This window comes from Solanum pennellii, chromosome 8, assembly GCF_001406875.1.
Source record: "Solanum pennellii chromosome 8, SPENNV200".
Taxonomy (NCBI): Eukaryota; Viridiplantae; Streptophyta; class Magnoliopsida; order Solanales; family Solanaceae; genus Solanum; species Solanum pennellii.
In genome coordinates this window covers 66,330,094-66,351,686 of record NC_028644.1, presented here as the reverse complement: position 1 = coordinate 66,351,686, position 21,593 = coordinate 66,330,094, and the positions used below count along the sequence as shown (strand labels likewise).

Here is a 21,593-nt window from a genome sequence, read left to right as displayed (position 1 = left end):
TTATTAATACACATTCTTGAAAAAAAAAGTCAACAACATAATAATGTACGAAACAAGCGTAGCAAACATATAAGTACGACAACATTTAACTACTTGCATCCTTTGTCCCTTAATAATGCTCGACTTTTATGTTCAAATTATTTCAATTTCGTTTTTTCGTCATATCGTTGCAAAAGGACACTCCCACCTTATCCGCTATAACTTCGTTCTTAATTATATCTTTTTTAATATGCCTATACATTCTTTTAAATATTCTCAGCTCTGCAATTTTCATCTTTTGAACTTGAACATTATTTGCATTCAACCACGTATAGTAGTGTTGGTCTAATTACCACCCTGTCATATTGTTAAGGATTGAGTTCTTGATATATGAAACTATATAATATAGCATTCTTTGATATGAAAATTAAAAGAGGAGATTAGAAGCACATGAAACAATAGATCATTTACCTTTTGAACATCCACACTTTAATAATGTGTTCCCTATTCCATAGATTTAATTATAATATGATTGACTATCAGTTCATTAATGAATTAACACTAATGCCAACTACTAGTTTTGTTTGTGTGCACTTAATTCAAGTATTAGATCCAAATAATTAGTTGTCACCATCAACATGACAAGTCTAACCACTTCATAAAAAATATTATTAGCGTCGTCAATTAATTCTTAATTTTTAGCAGCAATTAATATTTTTTGTATATATTTCTAAAGTCTTTAGCGATGTTGATTTTAATGACACTTAACTAATACCGATAAAGTCTTTAACGCTCTTTATTAATGTCAATATTTAATACCGCTAAAAATTATTTTTGTTAGTAGTGTAACACATATTCAACCTGCTCATAACTAAATGTCTTTTAGATTCAAATTGTAAACTAGCCACGTTATAAACATCTAGTTATTGATAGGATTGTTGTTAAACATTTGATGCTTATGTTTCCTAATTTTATATATAATATAAGAATAACAAAACTTGAAAAAATTGTATATATGTCGATTGAAAATAATCTTTTACTTTCATAAAAATAGGAGTAAGTCTATATATACATTGTCTTATTCGAAATCGTACTTGTGGAATTATACACTGTTGTGTTTGTTGGAATCCCCAGGACAATCCACAACCTTTACCCTGATCACTTTGTGATAATCTGCTTAGTGTGCAATAACTCGCAAATCACGCATGAAATATAACCGTAATTTAACAAGTCTGATATGATGAGTTCACGACTGAATAGGAAATAAGAACTAGATTCGATTCTAAATCTTTCGGTTTCCCACATGAAAGACTTTGCCTCCCAACCACCCAACCATGTCCCTGGCGAGCTGATATTATTATTATTGTTAAGAAATTGTATTTATCGTTGAAAAAAAATATGTATAGTTGTAGAATGGGCATAATATACGGCGCCCACCGTGTACATATAAACTCATTAAATAATACTTTGAAAAGAGAAAATAATAATAATTGTGGTTGTACTTGCTTTAAAGATCATGATTTTGAAATTATATTTTGAACACCGATTAGTATCAAATAATTAAACAAATGAACCAGGGAATCCATGTGTGCATTTTAAATAATGCTATACATCATAAACTAATGAAACTTATTGAGACACATGCATAATTAATTAAGTCTGATAGGTGTTGGATTTTATTTTTCTTCAACTTCTTATCATAACTAGATTTTTTTTTATAATAAGGTTTAGGATTGGCTAGTCCAATTCTTGTAGAAAATGTTTAGCATTCTATAAATAGTGATTTGTTTTTTCTAACTTAATTAGCATTCACAATGCAGTCTTAAGGCCTTCGAGAGTTTTTATTAGGGGGAGAATTTATAGGACATAAGCTTGATATGTTATCACTTGTGTGAACCTCCCATGCATTCACAATATAGTGATTTGTTTTTTCTCTCTATATTTTGTACTCTCAGGTTTATATAACGGATTGCTCATCTCGATTGACCAAATCACGTTCAATTTTTATGTCTTTTGGTATATTTCTTATTTGTCTTCTTACTCATGTCTTACGAAGTTTGCTTCGCTAACTTCCATGTTACACCTGCTTATTTTCGATTCTAACAGTATGGTGTATAAAAAAAAAAAAAGGTCATTTGCACAATGTTCTTATTTTGAGTTGATTTTAATTTTTGATGCTTAAAACTATTGGTCTTTAATTTTTATTTTTTTGAGTTTGAAGTAATAAAAGATCTAAGAGGTTCTTGATAACAAAAAAAATAAATAAAAGGAAAATTTGCTAGGCACATATCATTGATATTGGATGTATCGTTAGATTGTGCCGAGTCAAATTTATTCCCTTTTTTTTTGGTTGCCGAAAAGAGATTTCTTTCCTTGCTCGATTTTGAAAATGATGAATATAAATTCGAAAGGCTATAGGTACTATGAATCCTCTGATATCCAAACGAGTTGCTTTCCCAGATCTCGTCGGTGAAGAGATAAGTAAGTTATGCTTCAAGTCAAAAAGACTAAGCCCTTCATAAGTTCAGAAACAGAAGTTATGCATTAAGGCATAACTCTTAAGTTCTAAAAGTTTTGACCTTCGAAATTAGTTGTGCCGAGTAAAGTCAAAATTTTTCCAATTTCTTCATTATAGGTGTCATACAAATAATCTAATGATTTTGATTTGTTTGGTTAACTAAATAATTTTACCGTAATTAATATTTTTTCACTTTCTTTTTGTGCTTAGAATCCTTTCTTCTCTGCCATAGTTTATTTTTTCAAACTTCTTTTTATTGCAAATCAACAATAGATTTCTAAATTTTATTTATATGTTGATATTTAGAACTTTGAATTCATTTTGTTTTTAATCATGGATAATTTTTCAATTGATGCCTCTCACAAAGTTTGATTGAAATTTCACCAGTGATGAAAAGAAAAGTTTATGAAAAGATATTTTTCTACCCATTTTTGTGTCCTTTTCAGATCCTGTAGTTGGCTTTTGCTTAAATTTCAAATTGAAAAAATTGATGTTACGAAGACGACGACAGAGTATTGTGGATCACCATTGTGACCGAACCAAGCTTCAAAGAAGTACTCTCATGATTAGATTTTTAAAATTTTATAAACCAAGTTCTTCCTTTAAATTTTGTCTTCTTTCATCACGGTGCGAAAATAATAGAAAGAAAAAGCAATCTGTTGTTAACAAAGCAAATCCTTTGATGATTGAGAAAAGGTTTGTTGTAGAATTAAGTAAGAAAGAAAGAGATGAGAGAAGAGAGAGAAATAGATATAGTAATAATCATGGTTAATGATATTTGACCGTGGTATAAAGACTGTTTATCTAAATAAATATGAACCATTATATTTTAAAATTGACAGATGTCATTAAATTAAATATGCATTGGACTAACTCGAAAGACTAGTGTACTAGAGAGGAGCCTCTTCCGGCCAAGATAAGTCGGTCTAGTTAAGGGTGTACTAGCCTCCAATTTACTTATTATTAGGATAAATTACTTATATACATATTTTTATTTTTCATAATTTTCATTATTCCCTACCATTTTAAAACATTTCCAAAATTCCTTGTTTTTCCTCAATTTTTAAGTCAATCAGATACATAAGTATCACAGCCTTAACACATGTTTTCCTTCCTTTTTTTCACTCCTTTATTCTCTCCCTAATTTCACTCTACAATCTTATCAGTTACAATTTTTACGACAATCTTATTAGTTAGAATTTTCGTATCAATTTTATTTTCAAAAAGATTCTCTCCCCGGTCAATCAAATTCAAACTACTCAATTGATATACCTTGTTTCTTTCATACTCGTCTTCTTCAATTTTATTATTTTTAGACTTTATTTCTTGATGCATATGGATCAGGATCATTCTTTTAGTGTTGATATTACTCAACTAGTCGAAGAAGGATGCATCTTTGTCGTCTAACTAGATTGTGAAAAAAACGCTCAAAAAGGCAAAAAGTCGATTTACTGGCTTTGGTAAGGACTTTGAATCGAGATTCATGGGTGACATTTATGTTAATAGTAAAAAAAGATACTAGAGTGAATGTTGACAAGGATAATAAAAAGAATGTACTTCATTTTCTAAAGTAAATGTAGAAAAAAGTTGACGCACATTTGTCTTTTAAAGTAATAGATGAGAAAGAGAAGTAAAAATTGATCATATTGTTGGTTTTTTTTTTGTTTCTTGTTCGTCTTTTTTATGATATATATGAGTTCAAATTATTACCCCCTAAGCAATAACGCAAAAATTAAGGAAAAATGCACAAATACCGCCTAAACTATGACCAAAACCTCAGAGACATACCTTAATTAAACTAGGATACTTTTACTCCTAATTTTTTCTTTTTTTGGTAATTTTGTGCACCTTTTGTCTTACGTGACTTCACACAATTGAGGCGCGTGGGAATATTTAAATGTCACGTAAGTCAAAAAGATGTACAAAATTAAATAAAAAAGGTTCAGAAATAATATGACCTTAATTTAGTTAAATTGTGTGTTTGAATTGTGATCGTAATCTAGTGGGATGTTTATACATTTTCCCAAAAATTAACTATCGAAAATTTAAAAGACAAAATTAAATACCAACTCCAAAATAGCGTGCATTAAAAACTTCAAAGTCCACCCATGGCTTGCTCATAGCTCCATAAAGAGCTTAGCATGACAAATGCAATATCAACTTCACTTTAGAAGCAAAGCTTCCTCTTTTCCATTCTCATGCAATCGCCATTTTTGTATCTCTTACACCTCTTTTTATCGAAACCCAGATGACATTTCAAGCCCAGAAGCATTGCCTGCAGCTCCATCTTCTCGCCACTCCCAATTGGTACCCTCCAGTAACGTAAAATTTTCAAGAAATGGTCAGTTTTCGTATAAAAAAGGACACTTTGAGCATTGTGAAATCGATGATGTGGTATCATCGAACAAGAAAATAACCAGTTTTATTCGATCTGGGGATTTGGATTCTGCGTTTAGAGTTTTCGAGAGTGTGAAGGTGAAGACAGTAATCACATGGAATTCAATCTTGGCTGGGTTTTCAAGAAAATATGGGTTTCTTGAAGAAGCACGCCAACTGTTTGATAAAATTCCTGAACCGAATGTTGTGTCGTATAATACCATGTTAGCTTGTTATTGGAGAAATGCTGATATACAGGCTGCTAAGAGTTTCTTTGATCGAATGCCGGTTAAGGATGTTGCTTCCTGGAATACCATGATTTCAGGGTTCTCTCAAAATGGACTGATGGGTGAAGCGGAGGAGTTGTTTCGGGTAATGCCGGTGAGGAATGAGGTTACTTGGAATGCTATGGTAGCTGGGTATGTTGAGGCTGGGGAATTGGAATCAGCATTGGAGTTGTTTAGGGAAGCTCCTGTGAAAGGTGTGATTGCTAGGACAGCGATTGTGACGGGGTATATGAGATCAGGAAATGTTGAAATGGCGGAAAAGATGTTTCTAGAGATGGAAGAGAAGAGTATGGTAACGTGGAACACTATGATTTCGGGTTACATTGAGAATGGGAGAGCAGAGGATGGTATGAAGCTAGTAAAGAAAATGGTGGGATCGGGTATAAAGGTGAACGACTCAACGTTGAGTAGTCTCTTACTAGGTTGTAGTAATTTATCTGCATTGAAATTGGGGAAGCAAGTTCATCAGCATGTCGTGAAGTCCCCTTTGTACTTGGATATGACGGTGGGGACTTCATTGATTAGCATGTATAGCAAGTGTGGAGTTTTGGAGGATGCTTGGAAATTGTTTCGTGAGATGCCAAGAAAGGATGTTGTCACTTGGAATGCCATGATTTCAGGGTATGCTCAACACGGGGAAAGCAAGAAGGCCCTTAGCTTGTTTGATGAGATGAGGCGTAAAGGAATGAAACCAGATTGGATAACCTTTGTTGGAGTTCTATCAGCCTGTAACCATGCAGGTTTGGTTAATCTCGGTATTCAATATTTTGAGCAAATGCAGAATAATTATGGAGTTAAGCCAAAACCAGACCATTACACTTGTATGGTCGATCTACTTGGACGAGCTGGAAAGCTAAATGAAGCTGTGGATTTGATAAGAAAGATGCAATTCAAACCCCATATAGCACTATTTGGATCACTTTTGGGTTCTTGTAGGATCCACAGAAACTTAGAAGTGGCAGAGTTTGCTGCCAAGAACTTGCTTAGCCTTGAACCTACAAATGCAGCAGGCTATGTTCAACTTGCTAATGTTTATGCAGCCAAGAACCAATGGGAAGGTGTTTCTAAAGTTCGAAAATCAATGAAAGAAAACAAAGTTATCAAAACACCAGGATACAGTTGGATGGAGGTTGGGAGAGTGGTTCATGAGTTCAGATCAGGGGATAGACTTCATCCAGATCTCGAAAGCATACGCGTGAAACTAAAAGATCTCGAGAAGAAAATGAAGTTAGCAGGTTATGTACCTGATCTCGACTCTTCATTACACGACGTAGGAGAGGAACAGAAAGAACAGCTACTTCTGTGGCACAGTGAGAAGTTAGCCATTGCCTTTGGTTTAATGAAATTGCCACCAGGAATGCCAATTAGGATATTCAAGAACCTGAGAGTTTGTGGTGATTGCCACCAAGCCACTAAAGTTATATCAGCTATAGAAAATAGGGAAATCATTGTTAGAGATACAACTAGGTTTCACCATTTCAAAAATGGAACTTGTTCTTGTGGTGATTACTGGTAAACTATTTTCAAGAGTGACAAAACATTTATTATAGGGGAAGTTTCATTCTATATTCGATACAAGAGAAAAAGAGTGATTGTTATTCTAACATAATTTTGCAAGAGTTCCTTGTATAGATGTTGACAATCAAAACTTATATGGCGCATGAGATTCAGGAGGAGGAAAAATCAACATATGAAAAAGCATAAGTAACACTGTAATAACTAAAGATTGCACAATTGCAGATGAAATCATTTTGAAGGTCCAAAGAATAGAAAGCAAATACTAGTATTCACCAATATTCCTAGATTTTCTACATATTGTTAATCCAAATAGATTGAAAAGAATTGAGTGTCGATAAAGAGTCGAAAGAAAGTAATAACAGTGAACAGTCTTCCTATCAAGCCATCAAGAGAGACTAATTTTACATTCCACATCAGAATCATCATCGAGCTTCGTCCTTTCAAGATGAGCAGCAACCGCTCTTTTGGTTGACAGGTTGTCCTCGGATCTGCACGGTTGGAGGTCGTGCATTGTTTGATGCCGGTTGGCTTGCCATTCTACAAATGCATAGAGATATTAAGTTTCCATTCGAGAAAAGAGCAAACTGTAACTATGGTGAAAGTAACGTAAAGTGAAAATTCCCAAACCTGTTCTTGATTGAAGCAGCCATAGCCATGAAAGCCTGCTCTACGTTGGTGGCATTTTTTGCACTAGTTTCCATGAAAGGGATGCCGATCTCATCAGCAAAAGCCTACAAAAATGGTTGTCCATCAATTGGGATATACAGCTCAACGAGATAAAGGGATCGTTGAACAAACTATTCAAGTAACTAAGTCTAAATTTACCAGGAAACAATACACTAATGACGGGGTTTATTTACATCATGGAGTTTTAAAATGGAGGGTAGGGGATTGATTACCTGAGCAGTCTCTGTGGAAACCACCTTCTGAGCTGTGAGATCGCACTTGTTTCCAACAAGAAGTTTGTTCACATTATCACTTGCATATCGATCTATTTCACTCAACCATTGCTTGACATTATTGAAGCTCTCTTGATCGGTTACATCATAAACCACCTGACAAAGATGCCATCACAGTAAGAACCTCGGGACAAAGAGGATAGTACAATGTCGGAATACAACATGTGAGGAAACAGAAAACTTACAATTATGCCATGTGCACCACGATAGTAACTGCTGGTAATTGTCCTAAAACGTTCTTGACCAGCAGTATCCCACTGCATACACGAGGGGGGAGACAATGCATCAGAAAGATATTAGCCACTCAAAGGAACAAAATCAAGCGGAGAATGGATCACAATTTAAGATAAGTAATATATCTGTAGTAAGTTAGCAAGGAAGACTATAGTGAGCAACCAAAATGCACGCAAACTTCTCATGAATGGCCAAGTCAAAATAGATACTTACAATTTGAAGTTTAATGGTTTTCCCATCCTGATCAACTGTGCGGATTTTCTATAAGAAAAAAGAAGACAATTGTTACTAATATCCCGCTGAACTATTAAAATGAGACATTACAAAGAACAGGAAGTTTCTCTTACGAAGTCCACACCGATGGTGCTGATGTAACTCTCAAGATATGAATCATCCTGAAAAAGAAAAGAAGTAACAATAAGAAAAGCAATTTCCTTCCAAAAGAAGGTCAATCTTTACAATATAATAATGGGGCAGTTTTAAAAGGCAAATGAACTACACATATGACATTCAGATCGGGAATCAAAGATTAGTTTAACCAGAAGCTTTCACCAGTTCCACCCTGCATAAATTGAACTTCTACCAACCAAAAAGAGAACAGAAAATTACACATAGACAGAGACACAAGCATCTGTTTGCACTTGTTTTTTTAAGGAGGGGGGAAGCGCAAGAGAAGATAACCAGCAGGAAAAGGGATACTTCCACAAAAATCACAATGCAAAAGAGAAATACTTTGCATATCCGGGGAAACAAACTCCACAAACAAGAAACTAATACATACGGCGCAAAAGGAAAAAAAAATCTTTGGGCGTATGCAAGCAGAATGGTCAGAAAAATTCAATATAACTTACAGCAAATCTCAAGAGAAGACACGATTTACCAACACCAGAATCTCCAATAAGCAAAAGCTTGAACAGATAGTCGCTGCAAGTAAGATTATAATGTCAGTTGAGCTACAGAAGTTCATAAAACATCCCGAAAAACAGTTAGATTGATATAGCACAATATTGAACTTCAGTCAAGGATACAAAGCACCTTAACATTGACTGACCTATCGAGTTCGCATCTATAAAAATAACATATGTTCATTGAGTCTCAAATATTTAAACAGAAGTTCCTCCTCTACAATTTTTCTACAAGTTTTAGCACATAAAACTGGGAAATGCAGAAAACAATAACCAATAAATTTAGAATCCTCACATGTCATAAAATAAATTTAGAATCCTCACATGTCATAATAGTTCAATTAGAAAGTACAGAACATGGATTTAATAACTTGACATCAGCGCCATACAGTCATGTAACCAAGATCAAACTTTTATCATAGAAGCTATGTATCAACTCTCTCCAAAGTGCAGCCAACTTTTAGCATATGACTATACAAGGAAGAGAACACACCTTACATACTAAATAACCACGGTTACGCATAAAAGTTCTCTAAACACATATCATGAATACTATTAGTTCGGCACCGACAACTTGCCCAGTAAATGAAACTCTCCTTCCTTCATAATTCAGTTCCCAAATTTGTAAAATAGCTAATAGTTAACCACATAACTGGCTGATCCCATTAAAATAAAGCTTAAAAAGATTAAATCACCATATATGTAACTATAACTAATGCTTATTTAGAGATAAAAACTTGATCTTTCACAAGTTTTCCAACTATAGTTTCAGCAGTCCATCTAAATTTCTAAACACATCAACAACAAACCCCGTGTAATCCTAAAGAGATTGTTTCCATAGACCCTCGGCTCAAGTAAAGCATACTAAAAAATTCTAAACACATGATGCTAGGAATTTACCAATTTCACATATTATAATCGCAAGACAAAAAAGGGTCAACGCAAATACGGTAAAATCGATCAATAAATATGTGACACGATCTAGAAAATTCCCTCAACCTCATATACAGACAACCATACAGAAACAACAAAACCCAACAAAGATGGAAACTTTTGACTCTTTTTTCTTTTTCAGGGGCAAAATTGAAACAGATCTATAAAGGGTTATCAAAAAAACTAATTTATAAACAAAAAAACAGCAGATACTATTCGAAATTCGAATCCAAAGACAACAAATTAGATGTAAAAAATGAACAACTTACTATTCTGGATTCATGATGACTAATATAAAGTTTGAGATCGGTGAAGAGAAGGTACAATCAAGGAAGCTATGAATACACCAATAATTTACGATTTTCCGGCGGATAGCTGACCGGAGTAAAAAAAAGGTCGCCGGAGAAAAGGAGAAGAGAAAGTTAAGAGAGACAAAATGATGAAATAATGATTTGGCAAAAACAAAGTCTCAATTATTTTTCATTTTAAAGAAGCCTAAACTGGCGTGACGTGGCAATTATATGGGTGCGTGCCACGTGTCAAACAGACTGGCAATCAACAAATTACTAAATTTAGCCCCTTTTTACCCTTCGTTGACTCATAATTTGTGAATTTATAGAGTTGATTACTATTTTTATTTATACGGAGGATTTTATTTTAATTTTGATTTACTATTTTTATCGCTTTTAAACTCATGTAAATTTATAGAATTATGAGACTTTTTTTTTCATTAATAGAGTTAAATACTAATTCTTTTAAAAGAAAGTGTACGATCATTAAACTAATGAAAAAAATTTATAACACTGACTTAAATGATACTACATAGTGTTATGTTTAATAATAATGCTTTTGAATTAATTTAAATTCGAGATCACAATTCAAAAATCAACTATTAACATTGCAACATATATCAATGGTGTCCCATTGATACGCACCTTTTATCGTGTCGTTAAGTTATCAAAATGTTTAGATAAAAATTTACACAATATTTAATATACAAAACGTAATTAGAAAAATGTTTATTTTGTTTCTTTTATTTATTTGAATACTAGTATAGTATAAAGAAGATACAAAAATGACAATAACAATTCTATCTTACAACATGATGATAATTAATGAAATTTAAAAAAGTTATAAAGGATATATTGGTAATTTGGTACAAGGCTTTCTCCCTTCTAAGAATTGGGATGTCAGCAGACAATTTGGAACTTCTTTGAAGCGTTAATTACGTGTACGCATTTTGCCCCTATTAAGTTTTGCCAAATGAATTATTTCCCTACATTTTTAATTGTCACGATTTTTTTAGAATTAAAATATTAAAATTTTAATTAATATTTATGATACATTTTTTATCATATTGATATGTAAAAAATTACAATTAATAGTATTTTTATATACTTTTTAAATATCTTAATTTTTTGTTCAAAATAGGAAAAATGCACAGGTACCCTCTAGATTATGACCGAATTTCAGAGACGCACATTAACTAAACTAATATCCTATTACTTCTTGAACGTATTTTTTGATAATTTTTACACCTTTTTATTTTCGTGGCATCCAAATATCTTTCACGCACCTCAATTGTGTAGAGTTATTTGAATGCCACTTAAGCCAAAAAGGTTCACAAAATTGCCAAAAAAGTAAGTTCAGAAGGTAACAGAGAACCTTAGTTCAGTTAAGATGTATCTCTAAAATTTATGTCATAGTCTAAGGGATACTTGTGCATTTTCCTTTTAGAATATATCAAATTAATACAATCTAATTTAATCTAAAAATTAATTAAATCAACTTCCGAAAAACTTAAATTGATGGATGGAGTATCATAATGCTAAATTTTTCACAAAATATGAAGTGATTCATGGATCCTATTAAGTTTTGCCAAAAGGAATTATCAACACGCTAAACTTTTCACAAACTATAAAGTGAAAATTATTAAATTATCAATAAAAGTTTTTTTCTCACATGAAAGGAAATTAAGTCAATAAAAAGCAAAAATAACGTATAACAAGAATAAAGGGGTTTATAGAATTTATTTAATTGATCAAAATAGTAAATAACTTTGTAAGATACTTAAAATGATCATATTAAATCGATTGTTATAAAAAAACTTAACAATGTGAACTAATAATGATTCTAGAAGTCTAAATTAGATAGAGTTACGGCAACGTTAGGAATAAGTGAGACACAAACCTTAATTATCACGTCACTTAATTTAATTTGATTTTTGTTTACTTTTCAAATAAGCTTTTTGTAAAGTAACTTTTAGAGAAAAGTTTTATATGAATATTTTTTTTTTTGTGACAATCTATGTTTAATTTAAGCAATTGAGAGGAATATAATTATTTTATTTTTTTGAAAAAAAAAATATAAAAGAGTTCAGAAGTGGAATGAGCTGTAAAAGTGCCAAATGATATGTAGCAATAATTTGTTCTCAGAATATAAAAATTGTCCTTTACCAATAAAATAATGTACTCTTTCTGTCTCATAATAATTAATTATCAAAATATTTATCTTAATTTATTTATTATTTTACCAAATTAAGATAAAATTAGGTTATTTTTATCTTATTATACTCTAGTTGTAAATGTTTTTAAATAAAAGTAGCTTAAACAGATTTGTTTATTTTAGGCAGATAAGTATAAATAATAAAAAAATAAATTGCCAGTAATAATTTGGTTCTCAGAATATAAAATTGCCGTTTACCAAAAAATAAATAATGTTGTATGTACAGATATTGCACTTCCTATTTATATCCCATTAATTATACTTGATTTTGTTTTATTACAGTGCATTTGTATCTTTATTTGATATTTTAACGTTTTATCCTATAATTGATTAAATGAAGTAATTCAATTAGTATATATAGTTAGGTCACTTCGCTTATCTTAATACTTAAATGTGATTGATTTATCGTATTTTCTCCATTAACATCTCAATAATCTAATTTTAATAATACAAAAAAATGATCAATATAGGGATAGATCAAATATCACTTATGTTTATCGAGATACACTATTTATAGTTCAAATAGAAATCACATATATAACTCAAATATAAAAAAAAATTCAAAAAAAAACTTTAATACAATTTTTATCCTTTTAATCTCATTTAACTTATTATTACATAAAAAAAATATATTAGTTCTCAAAACATATTTGAAAGTTCACTATGTTTAGAGTTTATATATTCTTTCATATGTTTGTGATCGACTCGGACTTTATCTAGATTTTTCACATATTTTTATTCTTTTCCCATTAAATCATTTGGAGGAAACTATATGAGATTAATTATCCACTTTATATATGAGAGAATTAATTCACTATCAACCTGAGTTGTTTTGTAGTAGTAGGACTGTTTCATCCTTAATAAAAAAAAATCTATTAAAAACGTCACTTTCGAATGGACCTACAATGTGCAATCCAACATATACAGTGAACTTAGAGCACCAAAAGTTTTTTTTTTAGCTCAAATACAACAAATTCAATAGTCATAATCAAACACAACGATTTAATATTGAGATCCATTATACCAAGCTCCATCAATTTTAAAACTTTAACTCAAAATTATTATTTTTATCCCACCCGATAAACGACGAATCTCTCTTCAATAGTACGATAAGTACTATCGTCGGTGATAAATTATTCATAGGTCCACTTCATTTTTTATTCCATTTTTTTCTATCAAGACTTCGCATTTCCCACGCTGTCTGCTACTTGCCAACTTTCCCAGAACCCGCCTAAATAACAGTTAAAAATACGCCATTTTTTCATCCAAATTCTCCATTTTTTCCTCCGTTTCTGTAATCAGCGATGTACCGATCATCGAGTTCTTCACGAGTATCTGAAGAGTTCTTTTTTAATTCTTCACCGAATCTGAAATCAACAATTTCTACTGAAACTGAAGAACTACCGACGTTTAATCCCCAATCTCATGTTGCTAAAAAGGAAAGAAATCGTCTCAGATCTGCTGAAAATGCAATCCATCTTATCCCTTTAATACTTCTGCTTTCTGCTATTGTTTTGTGGGTTTTCTCTAGCCCCGGTAATATTTACTGAAAACTCTCACTATCTTTGTGTTTTGGGATTCAGCTGAATGTGTTTCCAAGATTCTTTTTTTATGATGTGTAGAGTTGGGTTTATTCATTTATAGTTGAATTCTTGCTGACCCATTTGGTTACTACTTCGTTTTTTTGATTTTGTAATGTTTGGAATTTGGAGTACTGAGGTTTCGGATTTGAGCTCCGGGTATAGAGGGAACATTTCTCTCGGAGCCCTTCTGGATGTGAATCTGGATTAGTTAGGGCTGAAGTATGGGTACCGGACACGGGGTGGGAAAGAAAAACAAATTGGATGTTGAGTTTGTGAATGAAATTTTGTGGTACTTCTTGAGTTGACTTTGTTTAAAGTTGGATTCATCAATAGGATTTGAAAAAAGAAAGATAAATGCTGTTTTTTCGATGCTTTGCTTTTATTGTTTCTGATTCTTTTCACAAAACAGATAAGAAAGAATCAGATCTTTTGCTTGTAGGTACTTTTTTGGTTAGTATAAATGAACTTTCATTTATGGAGTTTTCTATGTTGTCTGTATTTAAGATGAAATTGGAGCTTAGTGTATGTTGTTTACTCCCATATTGAGCCTTTGACTAGATTCTCAGTTTGGTGTTAACAGGAGAATTTCATCAATAGATAGTAAATGATGATAATATCCACTTGAAATGGTTATACATATTGAAATCGAGAACTAGCTGAGTAATAATCGCCATTAGCATACATCGTTTACTTAAGAAATTTTGACATTGAACTATTATGATTGAATCTGTTTGAAAACTAGCCAGCATAACTTCTGTTGACACTTGATATACCTATTACTCGTTGGTGTTTGTTTTTTTGAGTATTGGTAGTTAGGCAACAGTTGATTGTTTCCTCTAGTGATCTTCTGTTTGATTAATGATTGTTGTTCTTTGAGTTGTGGTTGGAAGGAAGGAGTTCACTCTTGTATCTCCATGGTGGTTTACTCGAGTTGATTCTACTCTTTTCTTCTTATGTTGGAGCGCATTAGGTTTCTTTCTTTGATCTTCATCATCCTTTTATAGCATTTTGTTGTATTGTAGTCCTAGGTTAATTTAATCTATGCCACCAGTAGACTAAATGAGAAAAAAAACAGCTTATCGCTATCACTTTGCTGTTAAGACATATTTCTATCCCGCACAGCAGTTACTATGGTGAATAAAGCTGATTCAATTGTTGCCAGACTCAACGTTGCTGTGAATCAACCTGAAATCCACGAAGACAGTTCAAAGACAAGTTTCACATCAAAGCTGGAGTTAGAGGACATCGATGCAACTGATAAGTCCGAAGATCAATCTGAAGGATGACAGAGTGAAGTTCCATTGCTCGTCTAGAATAGACATCATCAATCATGGCTCATACATATGTTAAATTAGTGAACTGTATACAACATACATAGGCGATATCATGTTAGCAGGCTTTTGAGTAAAGTTTTATATTGTCCCAAAGCACCAAGTGTTATAGTTAAAGGTTTTCCCTTTGTTACTGTACTGTTAAACTGGTTGTATGCTGAAGCATGTATTGAATTCGAATACAGAAGCATAAACACTTCTATTAGCAAATTTGTTGAATCACAAAATGTTACATCTTTACTTTGAAATACATTTCTGTCTATAGTTGTTTTTCGTTTTCTGGTAAGAAAACATACATTCTGTCTATTGCAATTCGAGGGAAATCTTATTGGCAAGCTATTGCTAAGTTTTCCTCCCTCAAAAACTAATGTCCGTCTCTTTTAGCTTGCTCAAACTCATAATTGGTATGTTTCGTCAATGCTCTGGGCTTCAGCTTAGGCACAAGGAGATTATTTCTAACAGAACATATCAGTTTATTCTCAGACTGCAGCAGTGCTCCAACGCGATTTGCCATTACTGTTAATGGAAACACACGTCTCCATCTTTCACTTCCATATGCTTTGAATGCATCTTCCACAGAAATATGCTTGGATTTCATTGCTTCTGCTAACTTTTCTGTCAAAACTATTGAATCCTCCAACGCGCAACACGCACCCTGACCCATGTTGGGTGTCATTGGATGCCATGCATCTCCAGCAAGCACTGTCCTTCCACTAAAAGGTGGAGGACTTATTACTGGCCAAAGCCATCGGTCATAAAGGGGATTTCTTGTTAATGTATCGTCTGGTGTAAGATTAATCAGGTTTAACATGTCCGCGACTGGCCAATCTCTAACGAGCTCTTTAACTTGCTGTCTCAAAATCGATGGATCTGTGATCCTTGGACCTGCCAAGAGATGCAAAAGTTAGAAAGGTGTTAACAGAAAAGTTCCATCCAAGAAGTGAGTCTCTATTGTTACAACTGGTGCCACATGGGAAAGTTTGCTGTCAATAACATGGAAGAACAACCCCACACAAAATAGAACAAAACTGGAAGCCTATCATATGCACATGAGGCATATTCACCCCTGATTCTTTTGGCACATTGGTGGAATAATGAGTTCTGAGATTCAAATAAGGTGCCTAAGCGAAAACTATTGCAAAGTTTAAGGGGCTGTCTATGTATTTTTTTTTTATGACGGTGGTGTCCGAATCAGTTTTCGTGCACTTTGCCTAATTTTATGCGATATATGTCACTTTCCACCAGCAATAGGTACTAGGTAACTCTGTCTACCAAGGCTAGGACAAATGAAAAGAATTACCTCCGTTGAGTTTTGAACCTCAGGGTTCTCAACTATTTCATTGACCACTAGGCCACACTCATGGGTGCAAGGAGCTATCTATGCATACCTTAACTGGTAGAGACAGAGAAGTTGTTTCCGATAGACCCTCGGTTTAAATAAAGCATTTTCAAACGGATCGAATAAGGAGGTACATAAATGATAGCAATAACAACAACGAAATAATGTGAAATGGAGACCAACACACAACATACAAAAGAAAGAATGGTAATGACAACGAAATAATGCAAAAACCAAAGCACAAAAAACAGGTGATAACTGAAATCAAAGAACAAGAAACTATGAATATGAGGTTAGTGCTAATACCATTGGTAAGAAAGAAGATCCAAGTACAACCACCGATCCCACAGGAAAAAGGAGGACGCTCAACTACCAACTAACCTTCTATCATAATCCTCGACCTCCAATTCCTCTTATCTAAGGTTTCTCTATGTAATCCGTAACTAATATTGTCAAGGGAATGCTCAAGTACCTCAAGACTAATGCAGATATGATGAACTAGACTTGAATCACCAGATACTTTTGATGGAACACATACCTGGAGATGAGCTGTTGCACAGGACAAACCAGTAGACCTTGGTTTTAGAAGCAGGAACGAATCCAGAGCGTAATCCCCTTCCATATGTGTAGTTTACTTTTGGTTCATATGGCTGTCCTTCAGGGAAATATCCTAGGCCTCGAAAGGCGATATGCCCTGCATACTTAGGCTGTCGAAATCCCATCCATTTAGCCGTTGGTGACCATACACCATCACAAGCAATCACCACCTAAGGAGCGTGTTGAAGATATAATTTAAGTAAACAACATTGTACTTTCTCTAATCTTCTAGACAAACTTACCCACACCATTCAATACAGTATTAGAGCAGACAAAGGTCCTGAGTTCAAATCTCGGTGTTACTTATCATAACGTGAGGGATTGAAGCATTATATTTACCTCAGCAGATACACGAGTACCATCTTGAAGTTGCAACAAGGTATTAGTACCATTTTCACTTGTCTCGATATTTGACAACTTTGACGAAAAAGATATCGAATTTGGTGGTAGTTTACTTGCTAGTGTTTCGAGTAAGACTCTTCTCTCAACCACCCTTAGTTCTTGGCTGCTCCATTAATTTCATAGTATCAATAGAAGATAGGTAAAATAAAAAAAGATAACAATTAGAAAGTATCATCAATCAATCATTATTTTACCTTTTGTCCTCATCTTTGAACCCAAATGAGTTCAACTCCTTCCCATCATCTGATTTTATTACTACCCTGAAAAAATTGATGGCATCAACAAAATGTTAGATTTGCAATGAATAAAACATGTCAAGTTTAAGAGCGTAATCTTTATCAGAAGTCAAAATCAACATTGAGGAACTTTAAAGCGTACAGTCAGTAGTGGAGTCAGAAATTTGACTTATATCATAGAGTTCGAGTTGAAAGTAACTAGGGCAACACATACATGTTTGTACATCGTGCAATCAACCAATACTCAGATACATCACAACAACAATAACATACTCAATGTTCAATATATTAATAAGCAATGGATTTGAATAAAACATAAAAATTGTACAAAAATACCCTTGAAGCTCAAGAAATTGACTCCTAAGTTCATCACCAACTCCAATAGCATCAAGTGCCTTCCATCCATTTTTAGAAAGTGTTATTGAACTTCCTTCAGTTCTCAATGATTCAGCTTGTTCAAGCACCAAACTTCTAATACCAAACCTAACATTAAAATTCACAAAAAAAATAAATATATTTTTTTGAAAAATGAAAACATCCAAGGTGTGGCCTAGTGATCAGTGAAATTCATGGTCGAGAGTTCTGAGGTCTCATGTTCAAATTTTACCACACTATTGCTGGTGTAAGCTGAGAGGTATCTAGCAAGGTGGCCCGGAAACCGTGGTCATAAAATAATATAATTGGGAAAATGCAAATTTATAAGATAGTGAAAATTTGAACCTTTGAAGTGAAAGTGCAGAAGCAAGGCCAGCAATTCCTGCCCCAACAATTACAATATTTTCTTTTCTAACATCATTAGAAAATAATCTTCTTTGAATATAAGTAGATATTTTAGATGAAGAATGAGACTTGGCATGTTGTAAAATTGAAGAGATTAAAGCCATGGTCACTCAATTATTTGCAAACAAAAAAGACTTAGAGATGGAAAAATAATTCAAAAGGGTGTGTATGTTGTGGAATTATAAAGATTGAATGAAAAAACATTAATTCTTTTATATAAATCTTTAATAAAATATATTTTTAAAATTTTGAAAACTATTTAATTTGACTTTTCATGCACCATTGATCAAGTTGGACACGACATTAGTAACTCCAAAGACTTGTCTATCGAAACTTCGCTTAGTAAAAGCCATCTTAATTTAGTGATAAAGTTCGTAACTAATTTTAATTTTATTTAGGAAGAAACACACAAAAATATTCTTAAACTCGCCATAAATTATAAGTTTATTGCAATATGAATAAAATAAACCTCTAATTTCTAGTCAAACTTAGGGATATTTTTAACGATACTTTTCTCAGCTTTTTGTTAAGAGTTTCATGCTCTTATGAAATTTTGAGATCACATGTTATATTATGTTACAGATAAAAAATATATTTAAATATATTGAGTATAATAAAAAAATATTTTTAAAATTGACTAATAATTTTGACGAAGTTCATACTTCTCTTTTATTTATGAAATAGGTGCATGTGAATTTTAATTAATGGAAATTGGACAGGTAAACAAAGCTATTATTGCTATGATGAATATGACCAATACCTTTGATGTTTGAAATTCAAATTGTATTAAAGGTCAAAAAAGTAAGAGGATAATAAACTATTTCATGTGTCAAAAAAAAGACTATATTCACTGATTATTGATTTATTCTTTGTCTGGATATAATGATCGTAAATTGTTTCCAAATTTTATGGGCCAGTTTGGCCATAAGATTTTTTAAATAATATTTGAAAATTTTTTGGCAAATAATGTTTATTTATATAATTTGTTATTATTTTATAAATATTTTTGGTAAATATCCCAAAATTCTTAAATACAAGTTTTTTCTATTATTTAGGCCAAATTTCATTATTTGGTATTTTTTGAAAATTAAATTTTATCCCAAACTTTTATCTTTTACAAAAACACTCTCTATAGTAGTTGCTTGCATTGTATTACATAATTATTTACGAGGAACACCAAAATAGTGATGAAATATTTACTGAATATAAATAATGATTTGATTGTTGATGAAAAATTGGCTCAATGTAACAAAGTCACGTGCTTTGTATACTTCACGATGTATGGAATGATGTTTGTTGCACTCACTCCAAATTACCACATTGCTCTACTGTTGTAACGAACATCCAATTGACTTGTAATACAAACCTATAGTTAGTTTTGATAGTTTTTAAAATTTATGGGTATAAATCATATTTTTCTAAAAATATGAAATATATTTTCCAAATCGTAAGGCCAAACACATGGTGAAATTTCACCAAATTTTCACTCAAATAATATTTACCAAAAATATTTAAAAATCTATAATCAAACGCTAGCTATATTTAGTCATCAAATGTTCTTAGAATTGTTCAAAATTCCTCCGTCAGAAAAGTAAAATGATGTGACATTTTTAATGTATTTTATTCATTAGAAAAAGATAGGTCTTTTCTTTATGCATAATACATATATTAGATTTTAAAATTGGCTTCAAATTTTAACTTTAACATCTGACTTTTATAATGCACAAACAGACATTTTAATTATACAACTTTTAAATAAATAAACACATGAGTTCTACATGACAAAATACACATAGGACACTAAGTATGACAAAAAATGACATGTAGAACATTTGTGTCTATTTATTCAACTTTATACAAATTTAAATGTCTACCTATGTACACCCAAAATTAAAATGTATAAATGTAATTTAAAACCAAATTAAATGACATATTTATTTATTATGCCTTTTTTTTAATGTAAAGGAGGAGGATAGCACTGCATCAATCAAAAATAACTTTCCACCCAATAAGTTAAGGTGAGACCTATTCAAAAAATTACATTATATTTGTTATTAGTGCAAATAAAACACTTATCATACTTAAAATTCTATTTAATATATTCGGTAAGTCGTTACAAACTTTAACAACTCCTTGAAAAAAAAATATTCATTAAGATTATGGACACTAAAATTTATCTATTCGAGAATTCAAATTAGAAGTATGTATAATTCATCTAATTTATATAAATTCGCATGATCAATAAGAATTTTGAATAATTTGGTTCTTAATTGTATAAATTCAGAATTTGTATATGCTTATCTAGATATTAATATAAGATTTAACAAAAATTCAAAATAAATTACTCCTTCCGTTTCAAAAATAATGATTTCCTTTTTCTTTTTTTTTAGTATGTTTTAAAAAGAATGAGCTCTTTTTTTTGAATAACTTTCCACTTGACATGTTTAAGGTCACAAGATTAAAGAACAATTTTATACATTTGACATAATTTTAATTTAAGACCACATGATCAAAAGTCTTCTTTATTTTCTTAAACTCCATGCCAAGTCAAATTAGACCATTCTCTGTAAAACAGACGAAGTACCATGTTTATATATTGACAAGTGAAATATACAAACAAAATTCTTAAAAATTCCTAACTGTATAAACAAATTTTGTATATACTAACCCAATTTATATATTTGCAAGCAAAATATACATACTGCAACCTTCGTAACAAATAAAACTACATTCATTGTGCACAATCATCGAGACGTTAGATAAAACGTTATTATATCTATTATGTTTACTATTTCTAAAATTTTCTCAAACTTTAAACTATACCTACTACTATCAAGACAAAATAAAATAAAATAGGTCCAGTTAGTTGGGCCATTTTTCACTCCACCAAAACGTTTGTCTTTCTAATTGGCCCATTTGAAACTTCATGTGAATCCAATAGCCCATGAGCTTATTAAAAGACAAGTTTTTGCGCAAATTGTCCTATTTCGGAGTGATCTTTAATTTTTGTCCTTTAAATTCATGATTTCTAATTTTTGATTTCGAACGATGCCAAGGAAAATTATAATATTTTCGTATTTTAAAAGTTATGATTTTGCCTTTTATATATAT

At 31.9% G+C, this 21,593-nt stretch overlaps 4 protein-coding genes across 5 annotated transcripts; 2 read left to right on the top strand and 2 right to left on the bottom strand.

Annotated features, from left to right (window-relative positions):
- The first annotated feature begins 4,557 nt into the window (after window positions 1-4,557).
- LOC107028556 (pentatricopeptide repeat-containing protein At4g16835, mitochondrial) lies at window positions 4,558-6,687 on the top strand. The gene has a single exon (XM_015229661.2). The coding sequence runs from the start codon at window positions 4,646-4,648 to the stop codon at window positions 6,674-6,676; it is 2,031 nt and encodes a 676-aa protein (XP_015085147.1). The 5' UTR covers window positions 4,558-4,645; the 3' UTR covers window positions 6,677-6,687.
- A 169-nt stretch (window positions 6,688-6,856) lies between these two features.
- LOC107028559 (GTP-binding protein YPTM2) lies at window positions 6,857-10,177 on the bottom strand. Its single transcript, XM_015229665.2, has 8 exons — window positions 9,979-10,177; window positions 8,723-8,795; window positions 8,219-8,266; window positions 8,085-8,132; window positions 7,823-7,894; window positions 7,578-7,733; window positions 7,306-7,409; window positions 6,857-7,215 (listed from the first exon to the last, which is right to left on the bottom strand). The coding sequence occupies exons 1-8, from the start codon at window positions 9,990-9,992 to the stop codon at window positions 7,119-7,121; spliced, it is 612 nt and encodes a 203-aa protein (XP_015085151.1). The 5' UTR covers window positions 9,993-10,177; the 3' UTR covers window positions 6,857-7,118.
- Window positions 10,178-13,348: 3,171 nt separating this feature from the next.
- On the top strand, window positions 13,349-15,347 carry LOC107028558. Of its 2 annotated transcripts, none has more exons than XM_015229663.2 (2): window positions 13,349-13,750; window positions 14,920-15,347. In XM_015229663.2, the coding sequence occupies exons 1-2, from the start codon at window positions 13,519-13,521 to the stop codon at window positions 15,081-15,083; spliced, it is 396 nt and encodes a 131-aa protein (XP_015085149.1). In that variant the 5' UTR covers window positions 13,349-13,518; the 3' UTR covers window positions 15,084-15,347. The 2 variants fall into 2 exon arrangements, with proteins under 2 accessions (XP_015085149.1, XP_015085150.1); XM_015229664.2 differs by having other exon boundaries at window positions 13,354-13,750; window positions 14,923-15,347.
- LOC107028557 (monooxygenase 2-like) lies at window positions 15,321-18,660 on the bottom strand. The gene is made up of 6 exons (XM_015229662.2): window positions 18,423-18,660; window positions 18,039-18,185; window positions 17,661-17,726; window positions 17,404-17,569; window positions 17,006-17,234; window positions 15,321-16,013 (listed from the first exon to the last, which is right to left on the bottom strand). The coding sequence occupies exons 1-6, from the start codon at window positions 18,584-18,586 to the stop codon at window positions 15,493-15,495; spliced, it is 1,293 nt and encodes a 430-aa protein (XP_015085148.1). The 5' UTR covers window positions 18,587-18,660; the 3' UTR covers window positions 15,321-15,492.
- Window positions 18,661-21,593: the final 2,933 nt, after the last annotated feature.